The 20,027-nt window shown below is 32.4% G+C and overlaps 1 protein-coding gene across 2 annotated transcripts in view; it reads left to right on the forward strand.

Annotated features, from left to right (window-relative positions):
- The window catches only part of Dpp10 (Dipeptidyl peptidase 10), a 429,429-nt gene that overhangs the window by 132,345 nt on the left and 277,057 nt on the right, over positions 1 to 20,027 (forward strand). For both annotated transcript variants that reach the window (XM_072523345.1, XM_072523344.1), the window contains exon 4: positions 18,775 to 18,902. In XM_072523345.1, the coding sequence (XP_072379446.1) occupies positions 18,775 to 18,902 (128 nt within the window). The remainder of the gene's footprint in view (positions 1 to 18,774; positions 18,903 to 20,027) is intronic.

Raw genomic sequence — 20,027 nt, forward strand, 5'->3', positions numbered from 1 at the left:
CATGAGAGGTAGTGTGGGTGGAGAGGTTTCCTTTCATTTGATTTGCTTCGCGCCATATTGAGTTATATACGTATTTTTGTTTAGTTTATTACAAAATGTAATCCATGATTGTTTTGCGATAGTTTTTAATTATTTGTCTAGTCCACTTCACGTTTTGCAGTTAGGAAGTTTTCTATTGAGCTTCCATTTCTATATTTTTTTCTTTCTTGTATGGCCTGTGTGCATTCTTCATTCCAGCAAGGAGAAATTTTGTCTGATCTTGGAATAAAAGGTTTGTTTATTGGAATAGAGTTCTGGGCTGACTGGTTAATTTCTTCTATAAGGTATGTATATTTTTGATTAGTCTTGATAAAATTAGTTTTTTCTTTTTCAAAGAAAATTTGTATGTGTTGTTGATAGGAATTCCAATCAGCTTTTTTATGTTCCATTTTGTTCTCGTATATATTGTCAGTTTTTTATTATGGTTTATTGTGTTATTGATTACTCCATTATGATTGGGAAGTGGTCTTATCCGAGTCTGATCCGAGCAAGTCGTCATGTACTTTCCATGTCATATTATTAGCTATACTTGACGAGGTGAATGTAAGATCTACCGCCGATTTCATTCCGTTGGGAGTTATTCTTATTACTGATCTATCGTCTAGAAGTACTAACTCCTAATTATCTAGACAGTTTATTAATTGCTTTCTTCTTTTATCATTTTTGAAGAACCTTGGACCTCATTGTGTGCATTAAAGTCTCCAGCAAGAATTCCAGGGGTACGTACTGAAGTTACTATATTTTCCCAACCATTTTTACTTATATTATGTCAGAAGGAAAATAAAAAGCAACACTTGATATATTTCAATATATATTTATATCAATATGGCCGAACAAATTGATACATGAATATTACGACTGATATTTAAATTTGTTTATTTTATGTTAATATAGTTTTTATAAAGGATTGCTGTTCCTCCATAGCCATCTAACCTATCTGCACGAATGGTTTGATATCCTGCGAATTTGACCTGACTACTCCTTTGATACCAGGTTTCTGATAAAATTGCTATATCTATACTAAACTGATTAAAAAAATAAATTAAACTATGTTTATTTGCTACTGCCAAACGACAGTTCCATTACAAGATATTTATTTTATTATTGTTGTTGACATTGTAAATATTGTCACTATTTTTACTGAATTTACTTTTTACATACTTATATAATTTTTTTTTTAAATCTTTAAATGTATTTATTTTCTTAACCCTACGTTAGGCGCGTGGTATTTTGTAGCGGCCTTGGGCGCGTGGTACCTATACATATGTAGATCATTTCCTTTTATTATTAATTGACATCTGATGTAATAAATTTTTAAAAGGATATTAAAAATAGATTTTTTTATACATATATTCTAACACAAAATTCATTTTAATTAATATACATATATCTGTGTGTAGTTATTTAAAAAAAAAACGGAAAGCATGTTTTTCTACCTTTATTATTCTGGGATAAGTTTTGAACAACATAAAATTCTTAGTGCGCTAAAATTAAATCAAATGTAATTTTCTGATACTAATACATACTAAGCTTACCTAATATTACAAAATTGACAAAAAAAATCATTTGAAAGTCATGAAAGTGAGCACAAAATAAGTATATATTTAGTCGGTCAAACAGCTAGTGCACATATCTGCCATGTGTTGTTTGCATGCGTAATGGTTGCATTTTACACAAGCTTTTCTTGTAGATTTATTGCAGGCTCGACGACAAATATGACAACGTCCTACATAATTTTCTGGTTTTGCCGGTGGAGCAGGCAGGGCTTCAATTCCCAGAAGAGAACGCGCGCGTCTTCATAGTTCTACTGGCACGTAGGTGTTAGTTGACCTCGCCTCTATCTGAGGCTTGATCAATTCCCAAGCAAATTGCTCAATAAACTCACTTCTCTTGACTTTGGTTTCAAAGGGATAATTTCCTTTATACACGCAAAGAGCGTTTATACCCGATATATTCAAAAGGTCGAAAAATATTACCATTGGCCAACGACACGTGTTTCTTGCAACATTGTAGTTTGCACATAACTGATCGACACAATCTACACCAATTTTAGTTTTGAGATATCGGGTGACGATATCAGGTTTTTTGGAATCCCCTGTTTTTGGATCAATGGCATTATTGTGGTGCATTGAAGATACCAAAATAACAGATATGTTTCTTTTGGGACAATAAGACACCAACGTCATATCCTCCTGAAAACCAAATATAGGAAAAGAGAAGAGGTTTTCTCTTCTCTTTTTTTATTAGGCAAGAACTCAGCGGGAATCTCACGCTTATTCTTGCGCATTGTACCGAGATAAGTTAATTTTTTTTGATGTAGCAATTTTCTGGTCAATGGAATACTGGTGATCCAATTATCGCCTGTAATATTACGATGAGTTCTCTCTATTGGCTGCACCAATTGTAGTACAATATCTTCAGCAGCATTGCTAACTTTATACGGGCCATCAGCTTGAGTTTCGACATATGTTTCGAGATTGAGAGTGTAAAAGTTTTTTGCATCAACCAGCGCAAACATCTTTATCCCATACTTCGTTGATTTATTGGGTATATATTGCTTGAATGAGCAGCGTCCTCTAAAAGCCAATAATTGCTCGTCAACAGTCAGATACGCACTAGGGATGAAATTATTTTGAAAATTAGCCAAGAAAATTTCAAAAACATTTCTAATGGGTGCTAATTTGTCTAATTCCCTTCTTTCTGTTTATGTATTGATATCATCAAATCTTAAACAACGGTGTAGAAATCTAAACCGTTTTTCGCTCATAGCGAGGTAACATGATTCGACTCCATTGCCTTTGGAATTATCCCATGCTTTGCGAGCGTTTTTTCTTGAACTTCTCAGTGTTCCTATTAAAAACAAAATTCTTATCAAAGCTCTTATCTTTGTTTCATCAGTTAATCTAGCATCCCGTTTCCTACAAAATCGCTCTTTTATGTTCTGAATATATATATTCGTTGAACAAACTATTATTCGAATGATTGCGTCAGACAAAAAAAGTTTAAGACAGTCAATTGCAAGCATTGCATTGAGAACATTACGTTTTGGTCTGAATAAGTATGTTAGAAGATTATGAGAACGCGTTCGCACTTGTACATTACCACAATTCTTTCTCCACTTTGTCATCATATCCTTACCTTTGTAAAATTTGCAATCACCAATTTCTTTATCGTCGCGTTGTGATTCATCTTCATCTGATGTGAGTTCTAGTTCTGAGTCAGTCTCATGATCACTTTGTTCCACTATATTTTCATTTTCTTCTTCTTCATCTTCCTCATTTTCATCTACTGGGCTCTCGTCTCCACTTGATTCCTCTTCAAACCATCTTAACCATACAGCTGGGTCTGTACTACTCTGTGTACGTCTTTTCTTAGAGTCACACATGTTTTTCTGAAACAAAGAAGAAAAATAGTATAAAATTATGTATCAAAATAATGCATACATTTGTGCAAAAACACAAAATTGAATATTTGACAAATATGAATACATTTCTGAGAAGTACAATTCAAGAAAAAACAACACTTATCTAATTTATGACAAGTTTATTATATAAAAACACTAATTTCACACTGTTAGGTGCGTGGTCTACAATCGTAGACCAATCGTGTTTACACGTGTTTAAAAATTAGCACTTCAGTAGCTCGCTGCAACGGACATACTGAACTTATAGATTACGGTGTTATTAATAGCTACCGAACGGCACAGCCTCATAGTATATCCCAACTCAAGACAATCGTCGTTCAAACAGATGTGGTCTACAGTCGTAGACCACGCGCCTAACGTAGGGTTAAAAATATCCTTCCATGGGTTGAAAATAGTATTTATTTGTTTATTGTTATTTGGATAAACTTCCATTCTTTGAGGTTTTTTGAGTTCTAAATGGGTTGATTTGGTCCAAAATTCCTGAGGAACATCAGTAGTAGCAGTAATTTTCCTCTTTTAATAATGGAGGAGATTCGTGCATGTAATTCTGGAAATCAACAAATTTAAAAATACATACATAATTCTAAATGATCAACTTGAGACAAACAGTTTCCTGCTTCTCAACTTATTCAGTTAAAGACTATACAGTGTAAACACATACCAAAAGTAGATCACTTGAGGAAGCCACTCTGACCGAAACAGCTGTAGTGATAATAGATTAAAATGCATTTTGTGAAAGTATTGAAAATTAACGTTTTCAGTGTTTTATTGTTAGATAATATGAATTTCCATCAAGCAACAGTCGAATCCACCACTTATGTAAAATAAATCGATCGTGAGTAAGTCTTTTCTTATTTATTCTACCTGTTTTGGGTTTAGTTGGAATGATACCTGTCGCTATCTGAAGAGACTGGCATTCGTCCTCTCTGCTACTGAAGTTAACATTTGCACTTATATGTTTTTATTATTATTTAATTAATCCACTTTGTTCCTCCCATTCTCGGGGGATTGTCTTCCACCATTTTTATTACAATTACCATTCACTTTTATACACGAAAGTTTAATTCTTCTTAAAGTGCCTATCCGTTCCGGATGTTGGTGATTATCACGGTTATCTTTACTTTATTTATTGCAGCGCGGAACAGTTCAGTGGTAGTCGTGTTATACCACTTTCGTAAATTTTGAAGCCAGGAATTGCGTCTTCTTCCCGGTCCTCTTTTACCATTTACTTTTCCTCGGAGAATCAGCTGGAGAAGGCCGTAACGTTCTTGATTTCTCATTACATGTCCTAGATATTCCAACTTTTTAGTTTTGACGGTCATGAGAATTTCACATTCTTTCCCCATTCTACGCATGACCTCCACATTAGTAACTCTGTCAACGCAGGATATACGTAAGATGCGCCTATAACACCACATTTCGAAAGCTTCGAGCCGATTCATAGATGCAGCAGTCAGTATCTGTGCTTCCATTCCGTAGAGCAGAACTGTGAATATGTAGCAGTTCAATAGACGATTTTGTTTTTAATGATATTTCTCGACTGTTGAAAATGGTTCTCATTCTAACGAATGCTGCTTTTGCTTTTATTATTCGCTGTTTAATTTCTGTTGAGTGGTCCCACTGGCTATTTAAATTGGTGCCTAGATATGTATATTGCTCGACTCTTTCGATATTCTGTTGGTTAATTGTAAGTTGAGCGTTTAGTATTGGATTTTTACTAATTGTCATAAATTTGGTTTTATTTATGTTAAGAGCAAGTCCGTATCTGTTGCTGACTTCTGTTATGCGATTTGTTAATATCTGTAAGTCATTCAGATTATCGGCAAAAACTATAGTGTCATCTGCATATCTAATGTTATTCAACCATTCACCGTTTATTAGTATTCCTTTCGCACAACCGTCTAAAGCTTCCTTAAATACCCATTCAGAATAAATGTTGAACAACAATGGAGACAAAATACAGCCCTGTCGTACTCCACGTTCTATTGCAATTTTATCAGTGATTGTAGTAAATGTTTCTGATAATTCTAAGATCTTTGTTGTAAATTCCAATTTCTTGCATTAGAGTCATTAATTTGTCATGTTTTACTCTGTCAAATGCCTTCTGGTAATCTATAAAGCATACGTATATGTCACAATTCACATCCCTGCATCTCTGAAATAGCACCTGTACAGCAAAAAGGGCCTCCCGTGTTCCCAGAGCATCACGAAATCCGAAATGTGTTGTTGTTAGTTGTTCCTCACATTTTATATATTCTTTTGTGAATGACCTTTAGAAATGTTTTAAGTAAATGGCTCATAAGGCTTATAATTCTATAGTCTTCGCACTTTCTCGCATTGGGTTTTTTTGGAAGATTTATAAAAGTTGACACTAACCACTCTTGGGGAACCACGCCCGTATCATATATACTGTTAAATATATTTGTCAACCTTTTTATGCCATCATAGTCCATAAGTTTTAAGAATTCTGAGTGAAAATTATCAGGGCCTACTGCTTTACCATCTTTGGTGCTTTTGATGGCATATTTTACTTCTTCGACTGTAAATGATGGTCCAGATTCGCAATTGGTGTTTGTTGTAATACCAGTGTTTACTAATGACTTGTATTTAAAATAATCCCATATTTTATCGGAACATGAACTACTGTATTGAACGTCTTTCACCTTTAATTGTCACCTGAATTAAACTTTAAAATGCGGAGAATTTTAAATTTGTATCCACAATTTGACGTTTATTTGACGTGTGTGGAGTGATGAGTTATCATGATAAATATTAAACATCGCAAGACTTTAAAGAATATTCTAAATTGATACATAATAATATTTATCAATCAAATAAAACCAAAAGTTAATAGTATAACAGTTATCCTATTGGAAACCAACAACCTAATAGCCCAGTCTGGTTATACAAAAATCATCGATTTCACGGCAAAATATTTCGCAGATATCTGAAGCTTTTAAGACATAGGTGGGGGTTACTAGATGACCAATAGATAAAAAGATACTCCTATTTTTACCTTGCGTTTTTTTTAAACAATAATTTATGGTCAGAATTTTATTTTTTATCTATAAGTTTTTTCCCTTATAATTTAAATAAACAATATTTATACCATTTTTTTATATCAAGAATATCTTTACTTTTCCGTTTTTTCAATTAAAATTGATAAATAATTTACGGAGATATTTGCAAAAAAGCAGTTTTTTTGCACTAATTTATAAATTTAATTAATTTTTTTATTAACAAAACAAAATGTTATTAATACATTTCAACATTGAGGAGTTACCGTCCTTTAAATTTGTGCGAAATTTTCCCCCGATCGGTCAAATAGTTTAAAAGTTATTCAATTTGTTTATCCCTGGGACTAATTATTTAAACCATTGAACTTGCCCTATGAATGATGCTAGACACATTTAACAAATTTCATAGGATTCTTTAAGACCTATACTATCTCAGAAGTTAAATAAATATTAGGTTTTTATCGAAATTATTTACAAAATAAACGTTTGAAAAAGGGGTATGTTTTTTACTTATAAACAATTGCAATAACTTCCATATTTTTTAAGCTACAGACTTGTACTTACAACCATTAGATAACTGGTAAAAAGACTCACATTTAACAAAAAAAAAATACACCTTCTATGAACAATAGGAACGAAGTTAGCGACAATTTTTTTGTTAATTATATCTCCATTGTTTATAAACATTAAGAAGTAAAATTTGCACAAATTTTGAATGAAAATCTAAACTTTATATTGAATTTTATAGCTATAAAATTCATCCAATTTTTCGAAACTTAAAACCTTTCGAAACGAAGTTACTTTCGAAATATCGACATAGGAAAGTGGAGGGGAAACTGTTTTAGCTCCTCTCTGCAAAATTTAATATTATGGTTAAGGATTTATCATTCAAAAGCTTCAACAGTTCTGTAGGAATTTCATCAGGTCCATTTGCTTTTCCATTTTTAGCGTTTCTTATTGCGTATTCTACTTCTTCTTTCAATATGTCTGGCCCAGTTGCATTGATTATCTGAGTTAAGTTGTTTCTATCATCTTCAAATAATTCATTCAGGTATTCTGTCCATCTTTTTATTTTATTCTCTAGATCTACAATAAGATTTTCATCTTTGTCTTTAAGTTTACCTATTTGGCATTTCTTTATGCTTCCTGTTATCTCTTTTACTTTTTTGTGCATATTGAACGCATCGTACTTTTTCTCATAGGTTTCCATTTCTTCACATTGTTCTTTAATCCACTGCTGTTTGGCTTCTTTTATTCTCTTTTTATGTGTTTATTTATTTCTTTGTATTTGTCTGGGTAATTCTTCATCTTTCTTCTTTGTTCCATCAAGTCTAGTATACATTGTGTCATCCACCCCTTATTCTTAGTTGTTGTGTTTGTAAGACGTTTCTTTCCTGCTGTTTGTATAGCTGTATTTATGTACTTTAATTTTTGGTTAACGTTGTTTGTATCGTTAATTTGTTGCTGCACTGAACGGAGGTTTTCATTTATTTCTTCTCCTGTTTCTTGTCGTATATTTTTGTTTCTAAGTTTATTTAAATCTAGTGCCTTTCTGTGTGGTCTTTTAATCTTTTTTGGTCTCGCCTTTATCACAGTAACTACCGGGTTATGATCTGAGCCTATATCAGCTCCTGGGTACGTCTTAGTACATTTAACAGCATTATGATACCTCCTTGCTATCATAATGTAGTCTATTTGATTTCTCACTCTTTTTTCTTTGGTATGTTGTGGAGATGTCCATGTATATAACCGTCGAGGAGGTAATTTGAAAAAGGTATTTGTTATTACGAAGTATTCACTTTGGCAAAATTGAATCAATCGATCTCCTCTGTCATTTCTGTTTCCAAGCCCATATTTTCCTACTTGTTCTCCTACCTTACCTTGACCCACCTTGGCATTAAGATCGCCCATTAATATGTTAATGTATGGAAAGACTGACTTAATAAGTGAAGACAAACAACCTGCAACAAAAAGGTTCACACCTGACAGTGAAGTCGAATAAATGAACCAAATTTTAACTTTTAAACCAATGTATGTAAAAAAAATAAAAAAGTAAAGTTCAATAAACATTGCAAAATTTAATAAGGCAAGTGATGAAAAAATCGACTTATTTTATTAAAGCAGTAAGGCAGATTAGATTAATATTGTATATCATATTTGTAAGAAAAATAGAATAAAAATCAATATTGTTAATTATAAAAATACAAACAATTATAATTAATATAAGGAATATAATAATATAATGTGTAAAAAATTACCTGAAATTTAATTTATAAAATATATAAGTATTATTACATCATTGATATAAAATGAAAAAACATATGTTGATTTTCCGGGATTTTCCGAGATTTATGGGGGATGAAAATTATGTCATCATTATTAATACTGCGACAGACTATTCGAACAAATTAAAAAAAAGTAAGTATTTGGGGTGAATTTCAAATGGACTCAATTTTTCCGAGTTTTCCCATATTTTCCGGCCAGTGAAAACTATGTAGTTAATTATATTTCGACGAGCTACCTTAGAATAAAAAAAGAGGCTTGCAGCTGCAAAGGAAGCCGAGATAATGTAAATTTTTCCTGCGTGTTGCAATTTGAAGTTCCGATGCCGAAAAAAAAACGGAGCTGAAACAGATATCCTCTCCACTTTCCTATGTCGATTTTTCGAAAGTACCGTCGTTTCGAAAAATTAGATAAATTTTATAGCTATAAGTTTCAATATAAAGTTTAGATTTTCATTAAAAAATTGTGCAAATTTTACTTCTTAATGTTTATAAAAAATGGAGATATGATTTTTTTAAAAATAGTCACTAACTTCGTTCCTACTGGTCATAGAAGGTTTTTTATTTTTTAATGTGAGCTTTTTTACCAGCTATCCAATGGTTGTACGTACAAGTCTGTAGCTTAAAAAATATAGAAGTTATTACAATTGTTTATAAGTAAAAAACATACCCCTTTTTCAAACGTTTATTTTGTAAATAATTTCGATAAAAACTCAATATGCATTTAACTTCTGAGATAGTCTAAGTCTTAAAGAATCCTATGAAATTTGCTGAATGTGTCTAGCATCATGCATAGGGCAAGCTCAATAGTTTAAATAATTAGACTCAGGGATAAACAAATTAAATAACTTATAAAATATTTGACTGATCGGGGGAAAATTTCGCACAAATCTAAAAGATGGTAATTCCTTGATGTTTAAATGTATTAATACCATTTTATTTTGTTATTAAAAAAATTAATAAAATTTATAAATTAGTGCAAAAAAACTGCTTTTTTGCAAATATCTCTGTAAATTATTTATCAATTTTGATTAAAAAAATGGGAAAATAAATATATTCTTGATATTAAAAAATGACATAAATATTGTTTATTTAAAATGTAAGGGAAAAAATTTATAGACAAAAAATCAAATTGTGACCATAAATTATTGCTTAAAAAAAACGCAAGGTAAAACTAGGAGTATCTTTTCATCTATTCATCATCTATTATCCCCCACCTATGTCTTAAAAGCTTCAGATATCTGCGAAACATTTTTCCACCTTTTTTTTAACCAGACTGGGTTATAATGCGAATAAGAGATAAACAGGAAATAACTGTTTATGTAAATAAAAATACGACCTGTAGTTATTATTACTTTTATATTCAATAAAAATCACGCGTTTTTCTTGTTAGCTTACTTTACTGTTTCTCAGTGAAACTTGTAAAACAACTTTAATATTCAAGAACAAGAACTCGTATCACACCATTATTGCTCCGTTCTTTTTATCGATACTCAAAAGAAGTCACGTACCTTAACATATCATAAAAGAAAGTAAACGTATATATATCACGGAAAGTCTCCACAGGGAGATGTAATGGAGACTATTTGTCTTTCTTTCAGCCATGCCCGAATCCATCGAGATTTCAATTATCTCGCAAGAACTTGTTGCCAGAGCTAAAACCTTAAGGAATTTTTTGCTTTCAATGATTGTGTACATTCGTAAAAGATAAAAGGATACGAAAATTTGCATTGGAGCATTTTAAATCAGCTTATATCGAAGTTGTTTTTGCTCAAACAGATTTTTGTTGCAAATAAAAATATTGTCCGAGATATATATATATATATATATATATATATATATATATAGTAAACTCTTAAATATTGGGGAAATCTGCAAGAAATACTCTAATGTGTATCAATTGTTTCGCCGAACGTTTTCGCCAAAGAGAATTAATTTGGCTTCTTCAGGGCTGAAAGAGAATAAATTATAATTAGCTACCATATATTATCTATTAAAACATTATTGATCTTACCGTAACTTAGAATTGTAGAGTTAGGATATTAAAAAACTTTGCTAGTAACATAGTGGTGTTTTTTTGTTACTATGTGCAAAAAAAGTTTTTTTATAAGAATTGAAATGTATGGTAGCTTCGAACTTGACACGTAAAGGCTTACCCAAGGTTAATCGAAAAAACCCAATGCAACTACATTTAAAAGGAGGTAATTCTTTGAAATGTCGGCAATAACTAAATTTTTGATTTTTAGATAGTTAAAAGTGAGGTTCTGTTTAAGCCAGAACGCAAGCGCTGACAACTTCATTATCGTTGGTATGAATCTTTATGTCGTTAAGGTTCATTGGTAAAAAACGAATGAATTTAAATCCCAGTAAAGGGAAATATTATTTTGATTTTCTTTATTTAATTATATTATATTGTTCATGTATTATTGAATCTTATTGAGACGTATCTAAGAAAAGCAAGGGAATGTTATATATTTTTTGTTAATGAAAATTAATTATAAAGGTATGTTAGTTGTTAATGGATATATCAGTCAAGTTAGTAATCTGTGATATAGTATTGTTCTTGGTATCTGATTTAAGTAACAGGTGGTATATATCGCTTAGATTCTTGATGTCACTCTTAACATTAATGGAGAAATCGTTAAGAAAAATATAAGACATTTCAATGAACTCTCTTTTAGATTTATTGTTCTCACGGTGGAGAATTGTGGTGTTGGTATAGTCCATGAGATGACCAGTGGAATGGACATGTTTGGCTAATGCACAACGGTCAGGGTGAAGTCGAGAATCACTTTTGTGTAGTGTAATACGTGATTTCAATAATTGAGATGTTTGACCGATGTAGGAATTGTTGCAAGAGAGACATGGAATGTTGTAGACAATATTACTAAGCCTATCTATGGGAGTCTTATCTTTTATCTTAGAATAAAGATTATTAATTGTTAGGGCTGATCTACAAGCTACATTAAGTTTAATGTTGTTATTATTATTGCCAAAGCTATTTTCAACACTTTTCAGAATCCTTGTTAACCCCGGAGTGATATCTCTGAAATATGGTAATGAAAAATATTTGTTTATAGGAGTATCAGAGTATCATATATGTATATATATATACACATATATATATATATATATATATATATATATATTTTTTAGTGGATTTTCTTGGGTTTAGGTTCATAAAAAAATTTGATTTGGTACTAAGGCATTTTCATATATTTATTCGACGTTTCGGCAGGAAATCCATGCCTTTTTCAAGAAGTAATATTGACAAGCATGTAAAAGTTTGTTACTAAAAAGTAGACGTCACAATTAAAATAATGTTAAAAACATAGGACATACCCACTAAGTCACTACATGTAAAATCTTATCTTAGATTTTACATGTAGTGACTTAGTGGGTATGTCCTATGTTTTTAACATTATTTTAATTGTGACGTCTACTTTTTAGTAACAAACTTTTACATGCTTGTCAATATTACTTCTTGAAAAAGGCATGGATTTCCTGCCGAAACGTCGAATAAATATATGAAAATGCCTTAGTACCAAATCAAATTTTTTTATGAACCTAAACCCAAGAAAATCCACTAAAAAATATATATTAAGGTTCAAGAACTAAACTCAAACTATATATATATATATATATATATATATATATATATATATATATATATATATATATATATATATATATATATACAGTAGAGTTTGAATTTGTATCAGTCCAAGTGTCTCATGAGTCTGGGATAGGCCTAAATGAATATTAGGCCATTTAATTCAACAAAGTGATAGAAGCTTCTGTGACCATAGGAAATTAAACAAATGTGATTAAGATATATTTGCTTTACCATTAATTGTTGTTGTAACTGATAGCCTATAAGGAGCTAAATATTTCAGTACTATAGATCTTAAAAACGGATTTTTTCACGTAGCCGTCGAAGAAGCAAGTCGTAAGTATACATCTTTTGTGACGCCTGATAGACAATACGAATTTCTAAAATGCCCTTTTGAATTCTCCAACAGCCCAGCAGTTTTTCAAAGATTCGTCGCTCACATTTTTAGAGAACTCACTAGAAAGAAGATGATAATGTATTATATGGACGACGTCATTATTTTGAGTAATACCAAACAAGAAGGACTAGAGAGACTTAAAATAGTTTTAGATAAAACAAGAGACTATGGACTACAAATCAAGAACAAGAAATGTCAATTTTTAAAGAGAAGAATAGAATTTTTGGGATTTATAATCATGGACAATAAATTTTAACCATCGGAAGAAAAATCATTCAACTCCGCCAAAGCCGGTCCCAAGCTCGGTTGAGAAAGGAGGAGGGTGAAACGGCTGACTTGGTACAAAATAGCTACTAGAATTGGTCAAGGAAATTCAGCAATACGTCAACTGAATAGTATACTTTGGAATAACCACATCACCCGAAACACAAAAATTAGGATATACAAAAGTATCATAGAAAGCATTGCTACATATGGTTCAGAGCTTTGGTTAATAAATAAAAATGATGCATCCAAATAAAAGCAATGGAAATGAATTATTGGAGAAGATGTTGCCAACTCACTAGAAGAGATACAGTAAGGAATACTGAAATCAGAGAGCGTATGGGCATAGACATTGACGTCCTGGAAACTATAGAATGCAAAAGGCTGAAATGGTATGGCCATGTAAAAAGGATGAATGATCAACGATGGCCAAAGAGAATGTTACAGTGGATCCCCACCAACCGCAGGAATAAGGGAAGACCAAGAAGATCGTGGAGACAAGAAGTAAAAGATGCAATGGAAGATAGGGGTCTACAAGTAGTTAACTGGAACGATCGCAAGCGTTGGAAGCTAGGTTGCGAGAAACGGCGGCAGCTGTGATAAACTCGTAATATATATATATATATATATATATATATATATATATATATATATATATATATATATATATATATATATAAGAAAAATCGTTAGCCATAAAAAGATATCCAACACCAACAACTACAGTAAGACAAGTACAATCATTTTTGGGACTAACCGGATATTTTAGAAAGTTCGTATATTCTTACACAGTGATTGCCAAGCCGTTAAGCGATTTGCTTAAGAAAGACCAAGTGTTTAAATTTGAAGAACCTCATATAAAAGCTTTTGAACGATTAAAATATTTTTTGAATAACGGACCAGTTTTGTAAATTTTCTAGCCGGTTTATGATTTAGAACTCCACACAGATGTAAGAAAATACGGATACGGAGCTTGTCTAATGCAAAAATCTTATCTGGATAATAAATTTCATCCGATATATTATATGAGCAAAAAGACGACACCAGAAGAAAAATACTCTTGTTACGAATTGGAAGTATTAGCCATCATCCAAGCAGTAAAGAAGTTCCCTACTTATTTATTAGGTACTAAATTCAAAATACTTTGTTAAAGTTGTTTGCAAAGTCGAAATACAGGGCGAACAATCACAGGCATTTAAAACGCATGTTGTGCTGCGACAGGGAGATGCGCTGGCGTGTCTCCTTTTCAACATAGCTTTGAAGATAATGGCATTAACACCCAACAATAGAGCCAGAAACATCGGCCACCAATTCACGGTTGATAATTCTACCTTTGAAGTGGTGGACAAATTCACATACTTAGGCTCTCTGATCACCAAGGAGAACGTCATGACGGAAAAAATCAAGCGAAGAATAATCCTATCAAACAAAAGCTATTTTTTACTGAGTAGACATATGAGAAGCAGAAACTTAAGCCAAAAAACAAAAATAACCATATACAAAACCCTTATACAACCAGTGTTGACATATGGGTCGGAGACATGGACCATTTCCAAGGCAGATGAAAATCTCCTGCTTATATTTGAACGAAGGATCCTGAGAAGAATATTTGGTGGCATCTGTGAAAATGGTGTTTGGAGAAGGAGGTACAACTACGAGATATATCACAGATATAAACATATATTTGGTGGTAAAGACGTAGTATCCTTTATAAAAATAGAAAGACTAAGATGGACAGGACATCTGGCAAGATCACAGCAGAACAACCCTCCTAGAAGAATCCTTATGTCACAACCTGTGGGAAGTAGAAGTAAGGGTAGACCAAAACTCAGATGGAGGGATGGTGTAGATGAGGATGGTAGACAAATAGGCGCAGCAAACTGGCAACAGTTGGCAATGGATAGAACTGACTGGCGTAATAGACTTGGGAAGGTCGAGGCTCTTTTATAGGGCTCGAGCACCAATGATGATGATGAAATTCAAAATACTAATAGATTGCCAAGCCTTCTAAAAGACAAGAAAAATACAAAGAACAAAGATAGCTTCAGAACAATACTTCCAGAAGACGAAGGACAAAAAAGATCTAACTACGAGAGTAGCAAGGTGGGCTTTACTGTTAGAGGAATACGAATACGAAATAGAACATCGATCAGGCACTCGAATGTCTTATGTTGATGCTCCTAGCAGACATTGTGCTGTATTGTCAGAGGACGAGAAAATAGAATGCGGAATTTTTAAATGGCTCAAAATAGCGCAAGAAAAAGATGAATATATGCGATCAAGTAAGAAAATATTGGAACGATAAGACGAGTATAATAATTATTTCCTAAAGAATGATATTTTTTATAAGTACGTAGACGGTAAAGAGCTAATAGTTGTACCATAGGCTATGCAAAATGAGATTTTAAGACGTGCACATGAGGTAGGACATCTTTTGACATAAAACAAGAGAGTTTTATGTCAAAAAGGCAAATAAGAAGACCAAAAGTCTTATCACAAACTGCGTGAAGTACATTTTAGGAAATAAGAAAGAGGGGAAAAAAGAAGGTTCTCTAAACCCATCACCGAAAGAGGGACCACTTTTCACTTACCATATTGATCACTTAGAACCCCTTTTGTCAAAAAATAAAAATTATAAACATATTTTGGTTATAATTGACGACTTTTCAAAATATGTGTGGTTATATCCAACAAAGAGCAATAAGACAAAAGAAGTATTATATTGTTTAGCTAGACAGCAACAAATTTTCGGGAATTCTAAACAAATAATAATGGACAAAGGATCGGGATTTACATCTAACGAATTCAAATTATATTGTCAGGAAGAAAATATTGAATATCTTACCCTTACTGCAGGAGTACCAAGAGGAAACGGTCAAGTTAAAAGAACAAATATAATAACACCTATATTAACAAAGCTATCTATTGAAAACCCAACCAAATGGTATAAACATTTAAGTAGAGTGCAACAACGTGTGAATTCGACGTACCAGAGAACAATACACTGCACACCGTTTGACATATTACACACAACCAAACTTATACCGAATCACCCAGTATTTCCGATTTTGTAAAGTATTACTAAATTTTTTTTAATGGAAAATGAACTACATCTTATACTAAACCAGTTTAATTACTATAAAAAAAAACAATCAAAAATGTTACAAATACTTCAAATTAAAAAAATGCAAAAAAAACACGAACAAATGAAAACATTGCAATGGTTGACTAAAGAAGAAAGATACAGTCTTGTTGTTCATTTTATTAGTCAGTGTCGCCACCTCTAGCTCTAATACAAGCTTCAATCCGACGGGGAATGCTTCTAATCAAATCGTCAACTTGTTCTTGAGGTAAGTTTGCCCATTCTTCTAGAGCAGCTTGAATGAGCTGATCCACATTACCTGGATTATCCATTCGAGCTCTAATCCTTCTTTTAATGAGGTTCCACACATGCTCAATGAAATTAATATCAGGTTAGCAGGCAGAACAGCTCAGAACAGTGACATCTTCAGTTTCCAGAAAGTCTGTGGCAACTCTACTGGTATGTGCATGAAAATGAAAATATTGCCCACTGCACCTCGCCACAGCCTAACTATGGGTTCTAGTACCAAATCGACATACCGGCGACCCATTAAACTTTGCTGTAAATGATGCAAAGGTGTTTTTTCTCCCATCATAATACCTCCCCAAAACATTACAGTTCCTCCTTTATATTTTGGAACGGATCTGGCAGTTTGCAGTCTAGCTTGTCTGCCTCGACCTCTTAAAACCCGATTTCGGCGGTCATCTAATCTCAGGACAATTCTGGTTTCATCTGAAAAAAGGACATTATGCCAATCTTTATTTCTCTAGTTTTGGTGTTTCAGACACAAATTCAGCGAATCAATTTTGTTCTGTCTGGATAACTCGTGAACCCTCAACTGCCTCCTGCTAAATAAATTTTGCCTCTTTCGTACTGTTTCAACTGAAATGTTAATACCTGTAGTCTGCAAAAGTTGCCTTTGGAACTCCGGATGAGAAGAGGTTGGAATTTTTTTTTCATTTGACCTAAAAACCGGTCTTGTCGATCACTAGTTACTCTACGACGACTTTCTCTAGACCTGTCCTTGAGTGTACCCAATTCTAAAAATCTTGCATATGTTTTTGAAACAACGCTCTGCGCGACGTGTAGCGTAGCTGAAATTTGCCTTTGTGACATTCCCTGCTCAACAAGAGCAACAATTCTTCCCCTCTGAATATCTGATAAACCTACGTAGGGCATATTAACAAATTGAACAAATTTTATCAATTATGAATCGTATTTCCAACAAAAACCTTTATCTCTTATCTGCAAAAAAAGTTGTCATACATTTCTTATTATTAGTAAGAAATACTGGGTGATTCCATATAAGTTTGGTTGTGTGTATTTGAAAAGAAAATGAGAAGTAAGGAAGACTTAAAGATTCAAGAATTAAAAGAAAAAGAAGTTGTCGAAGAATTCTCTGAGCAAAGAGAAAAGATGCGGATTCAGGCTAAAAAGCGCATTGCAAAAATTTAAGAAGAGAATAGAATAGGTTATGACAGGAGAAGGAAACAAGCTAGAAAATACAAAGAAGGAGAACTAGTCGCTATAAAGAGGACACAGTTTGGACCTGGTCTGAAATTAGATAAAAAGTTTCTTGGGCCTTATGAAGTTATCAATGTGAAGAGAAATGATAGATACGATATTGTCAAGGTAGGGGTTCATGACGGTCCAAACAATACGTCTACTTGCGCCGAGTATATGAAGCCGTGGATCAATGGAGAATCGGAAGAATCTGAGACAGATTCTTGTCAGGAGAGGCGAGTGTAGTTAGTTTACAATTCATTAAAATATTAATGAATGCTTTATACGTGCAGATATCCATACCCCACATATGCGCTCATAACGTTCGCTGCTAAGAGGAAAATCAAGGCGCATGACGAGAGTCGAACAACATCATCTCATCAGCAGCCGTAAGAAGTGTTTGTTCCTCGAAACAATAGCTAGAATAACCATAATTTGTAAGTGTTATCAATAAAGATTACTAATTCACTATAAAAGTATTATTACGACGAAGACGTGTAGATCTAGAAGACAATATAAAAAGAAAGACCTACACTACAGAATCATAAAGACAAAAGTAATAGCCAGTTTAGTCATTGTTTCATAATCAATGTAGAACAATTAGAACATTCACTGTAAATTTTCGTTTGTATTTTTTCAAGAAGGTGGTTCACTCTGTATATTAGAATTAAATTAAAATCAAAAATCGACCTGTTGCGAGAATTTCAAATAATGTTGTTTATTTAGCTAACAATGAATTTATTAAAAAAATTGAAAAAAAAATTGGGGTTCTGTTAAAAAAAATGGTAATAACGTCATCATAAAAATCGACCTGTTTCGGAAATTTTTAATAATGTTGTTTATTTAGCTAATAATGAAGTTCTGTATTACTTTATGGACGCACTGTATATATTAAATATTTATTAATGGTTCTCTTTGTCCTTTTTAAATGGTTATTGAAAATTCCATACTAATTACTACTTCTTTAGTTTTAGAAAATTCAATAAAATCAGTATATCAAACCTGTAACTGTAAAACTCATTCACAATCAAAGAATTCAATTTCTTTGAAACAATAGTGCATTTGACTACATTTCTGTGAACTATTTTACTACATAAACCTACTCGTGAAAACTAGAAGAAAGTTTTATATTATTTTCCATTTTCTCTTTCAGTTGCGCCTGAATCCATCGCGATTTCAATTATCTCCCGATCAGAAGTACTTGTTGCTGGCACTGAACGTTCAAAAACTCTTCAGGCACTCTTATTTGGCTCAGTACAGCATCTACGACATACAGACGGGGTAAGTGATTTAAAGTGTTTTTGGGATGTTTCTTGAAAGAGGACGTTATACAATAAAAATCTGTGTTTTAAGCAAAGTGGTGAAAACTTCGAGAGCATAGTAAAATATGGGTGATTTGTGGGCACAAAGTTGTATGTACGCAAACAGCCGTTAAAATTGATTACATAAATTGGTTAAAACTGATTTGACAATTATAATATGTTGAGTACAGCATATAAGCATGGCAAGATGAATTAAATATTGTTTTTTATTTGTATTGAATTTATTTGTCGAATTAACGTGTTTGTCCAAATATTCTTCCTCAAAATATGCGGATACATTAATACATTTTATAATGATTTATTCATTAGATGATTGCTTTATAGCAGGGATCCTTACTAGGATTTCTTTGAAAGCCTAATTGTTTGAATGAAATTCTCCTCAAGTACAAGTGGTGGTATGAAATAACTTTAAAACTATATGACTATAACATAAGTTTATTACAAGTTACATAAAAACAATATAATTATAAATTATATGGTCTGTTTTGCATGTAAATAGTAGGAAAATGTCTTTAACTTGACTCCAGGAATGTCAAATCCTGAATTTGTTACTTCCTCCATGGCATCTATGTTAGCAGGTTGGAAAGAAACTGAAATTCTCAAAATGTTTTCAACGTTCTCACTAGTTATCCTAGATCTGTACTTATTTTTTATGAACTTCAGCGTACTGAATGTAGATTCACAGACTTATGTAGATGAAAGAATACACAAAATTTTCTGAGCACAGTCAATTAAGTTAGGAAATTTGTCATTTTCAACTGCTTCCCAAAACTTATAGTGAGCTTTTTCCTTCTTTTTTCTTAAAAAATACTTTTGAACTCTGTATCATTCTTAAGATCAATTAACTCATTTTTCAAATCCCTAACTTAATATCCAAAAATAGACAGATGAGCTACATTTGCTGTTGTTATTGCCCATTGATTATCCACCAAACAAAATGGTTCTTGGAAATTCCTAAAGTCACTAAACCTCAAAGACATTTCATCCTTTAGGTCTGCTAACAGTGTCAATAGGTCAGAAATCTCTTGACTTTCATATGGATTTTCATTAAACAGTGTTTTAACGGAAGAAAAGCTGGAATAAT

Source organism: Diabrotica undecimpunctata, chromosome 2 (genome assembly GCF_040954645.1).
Source record: "Diabrotica undecimpunctata isolate CICGRU chromosome 2, icDiaUnde3, whole genome shotgun sequence".
NCBI classification, from domain to species: domain Eukaryota; kingdom Metazoa; phylum Arthropoda; class Insecta; order Coleoptera; family Chrysomelidae; genus Diabrotica; species Diabrotica undecimpunctata.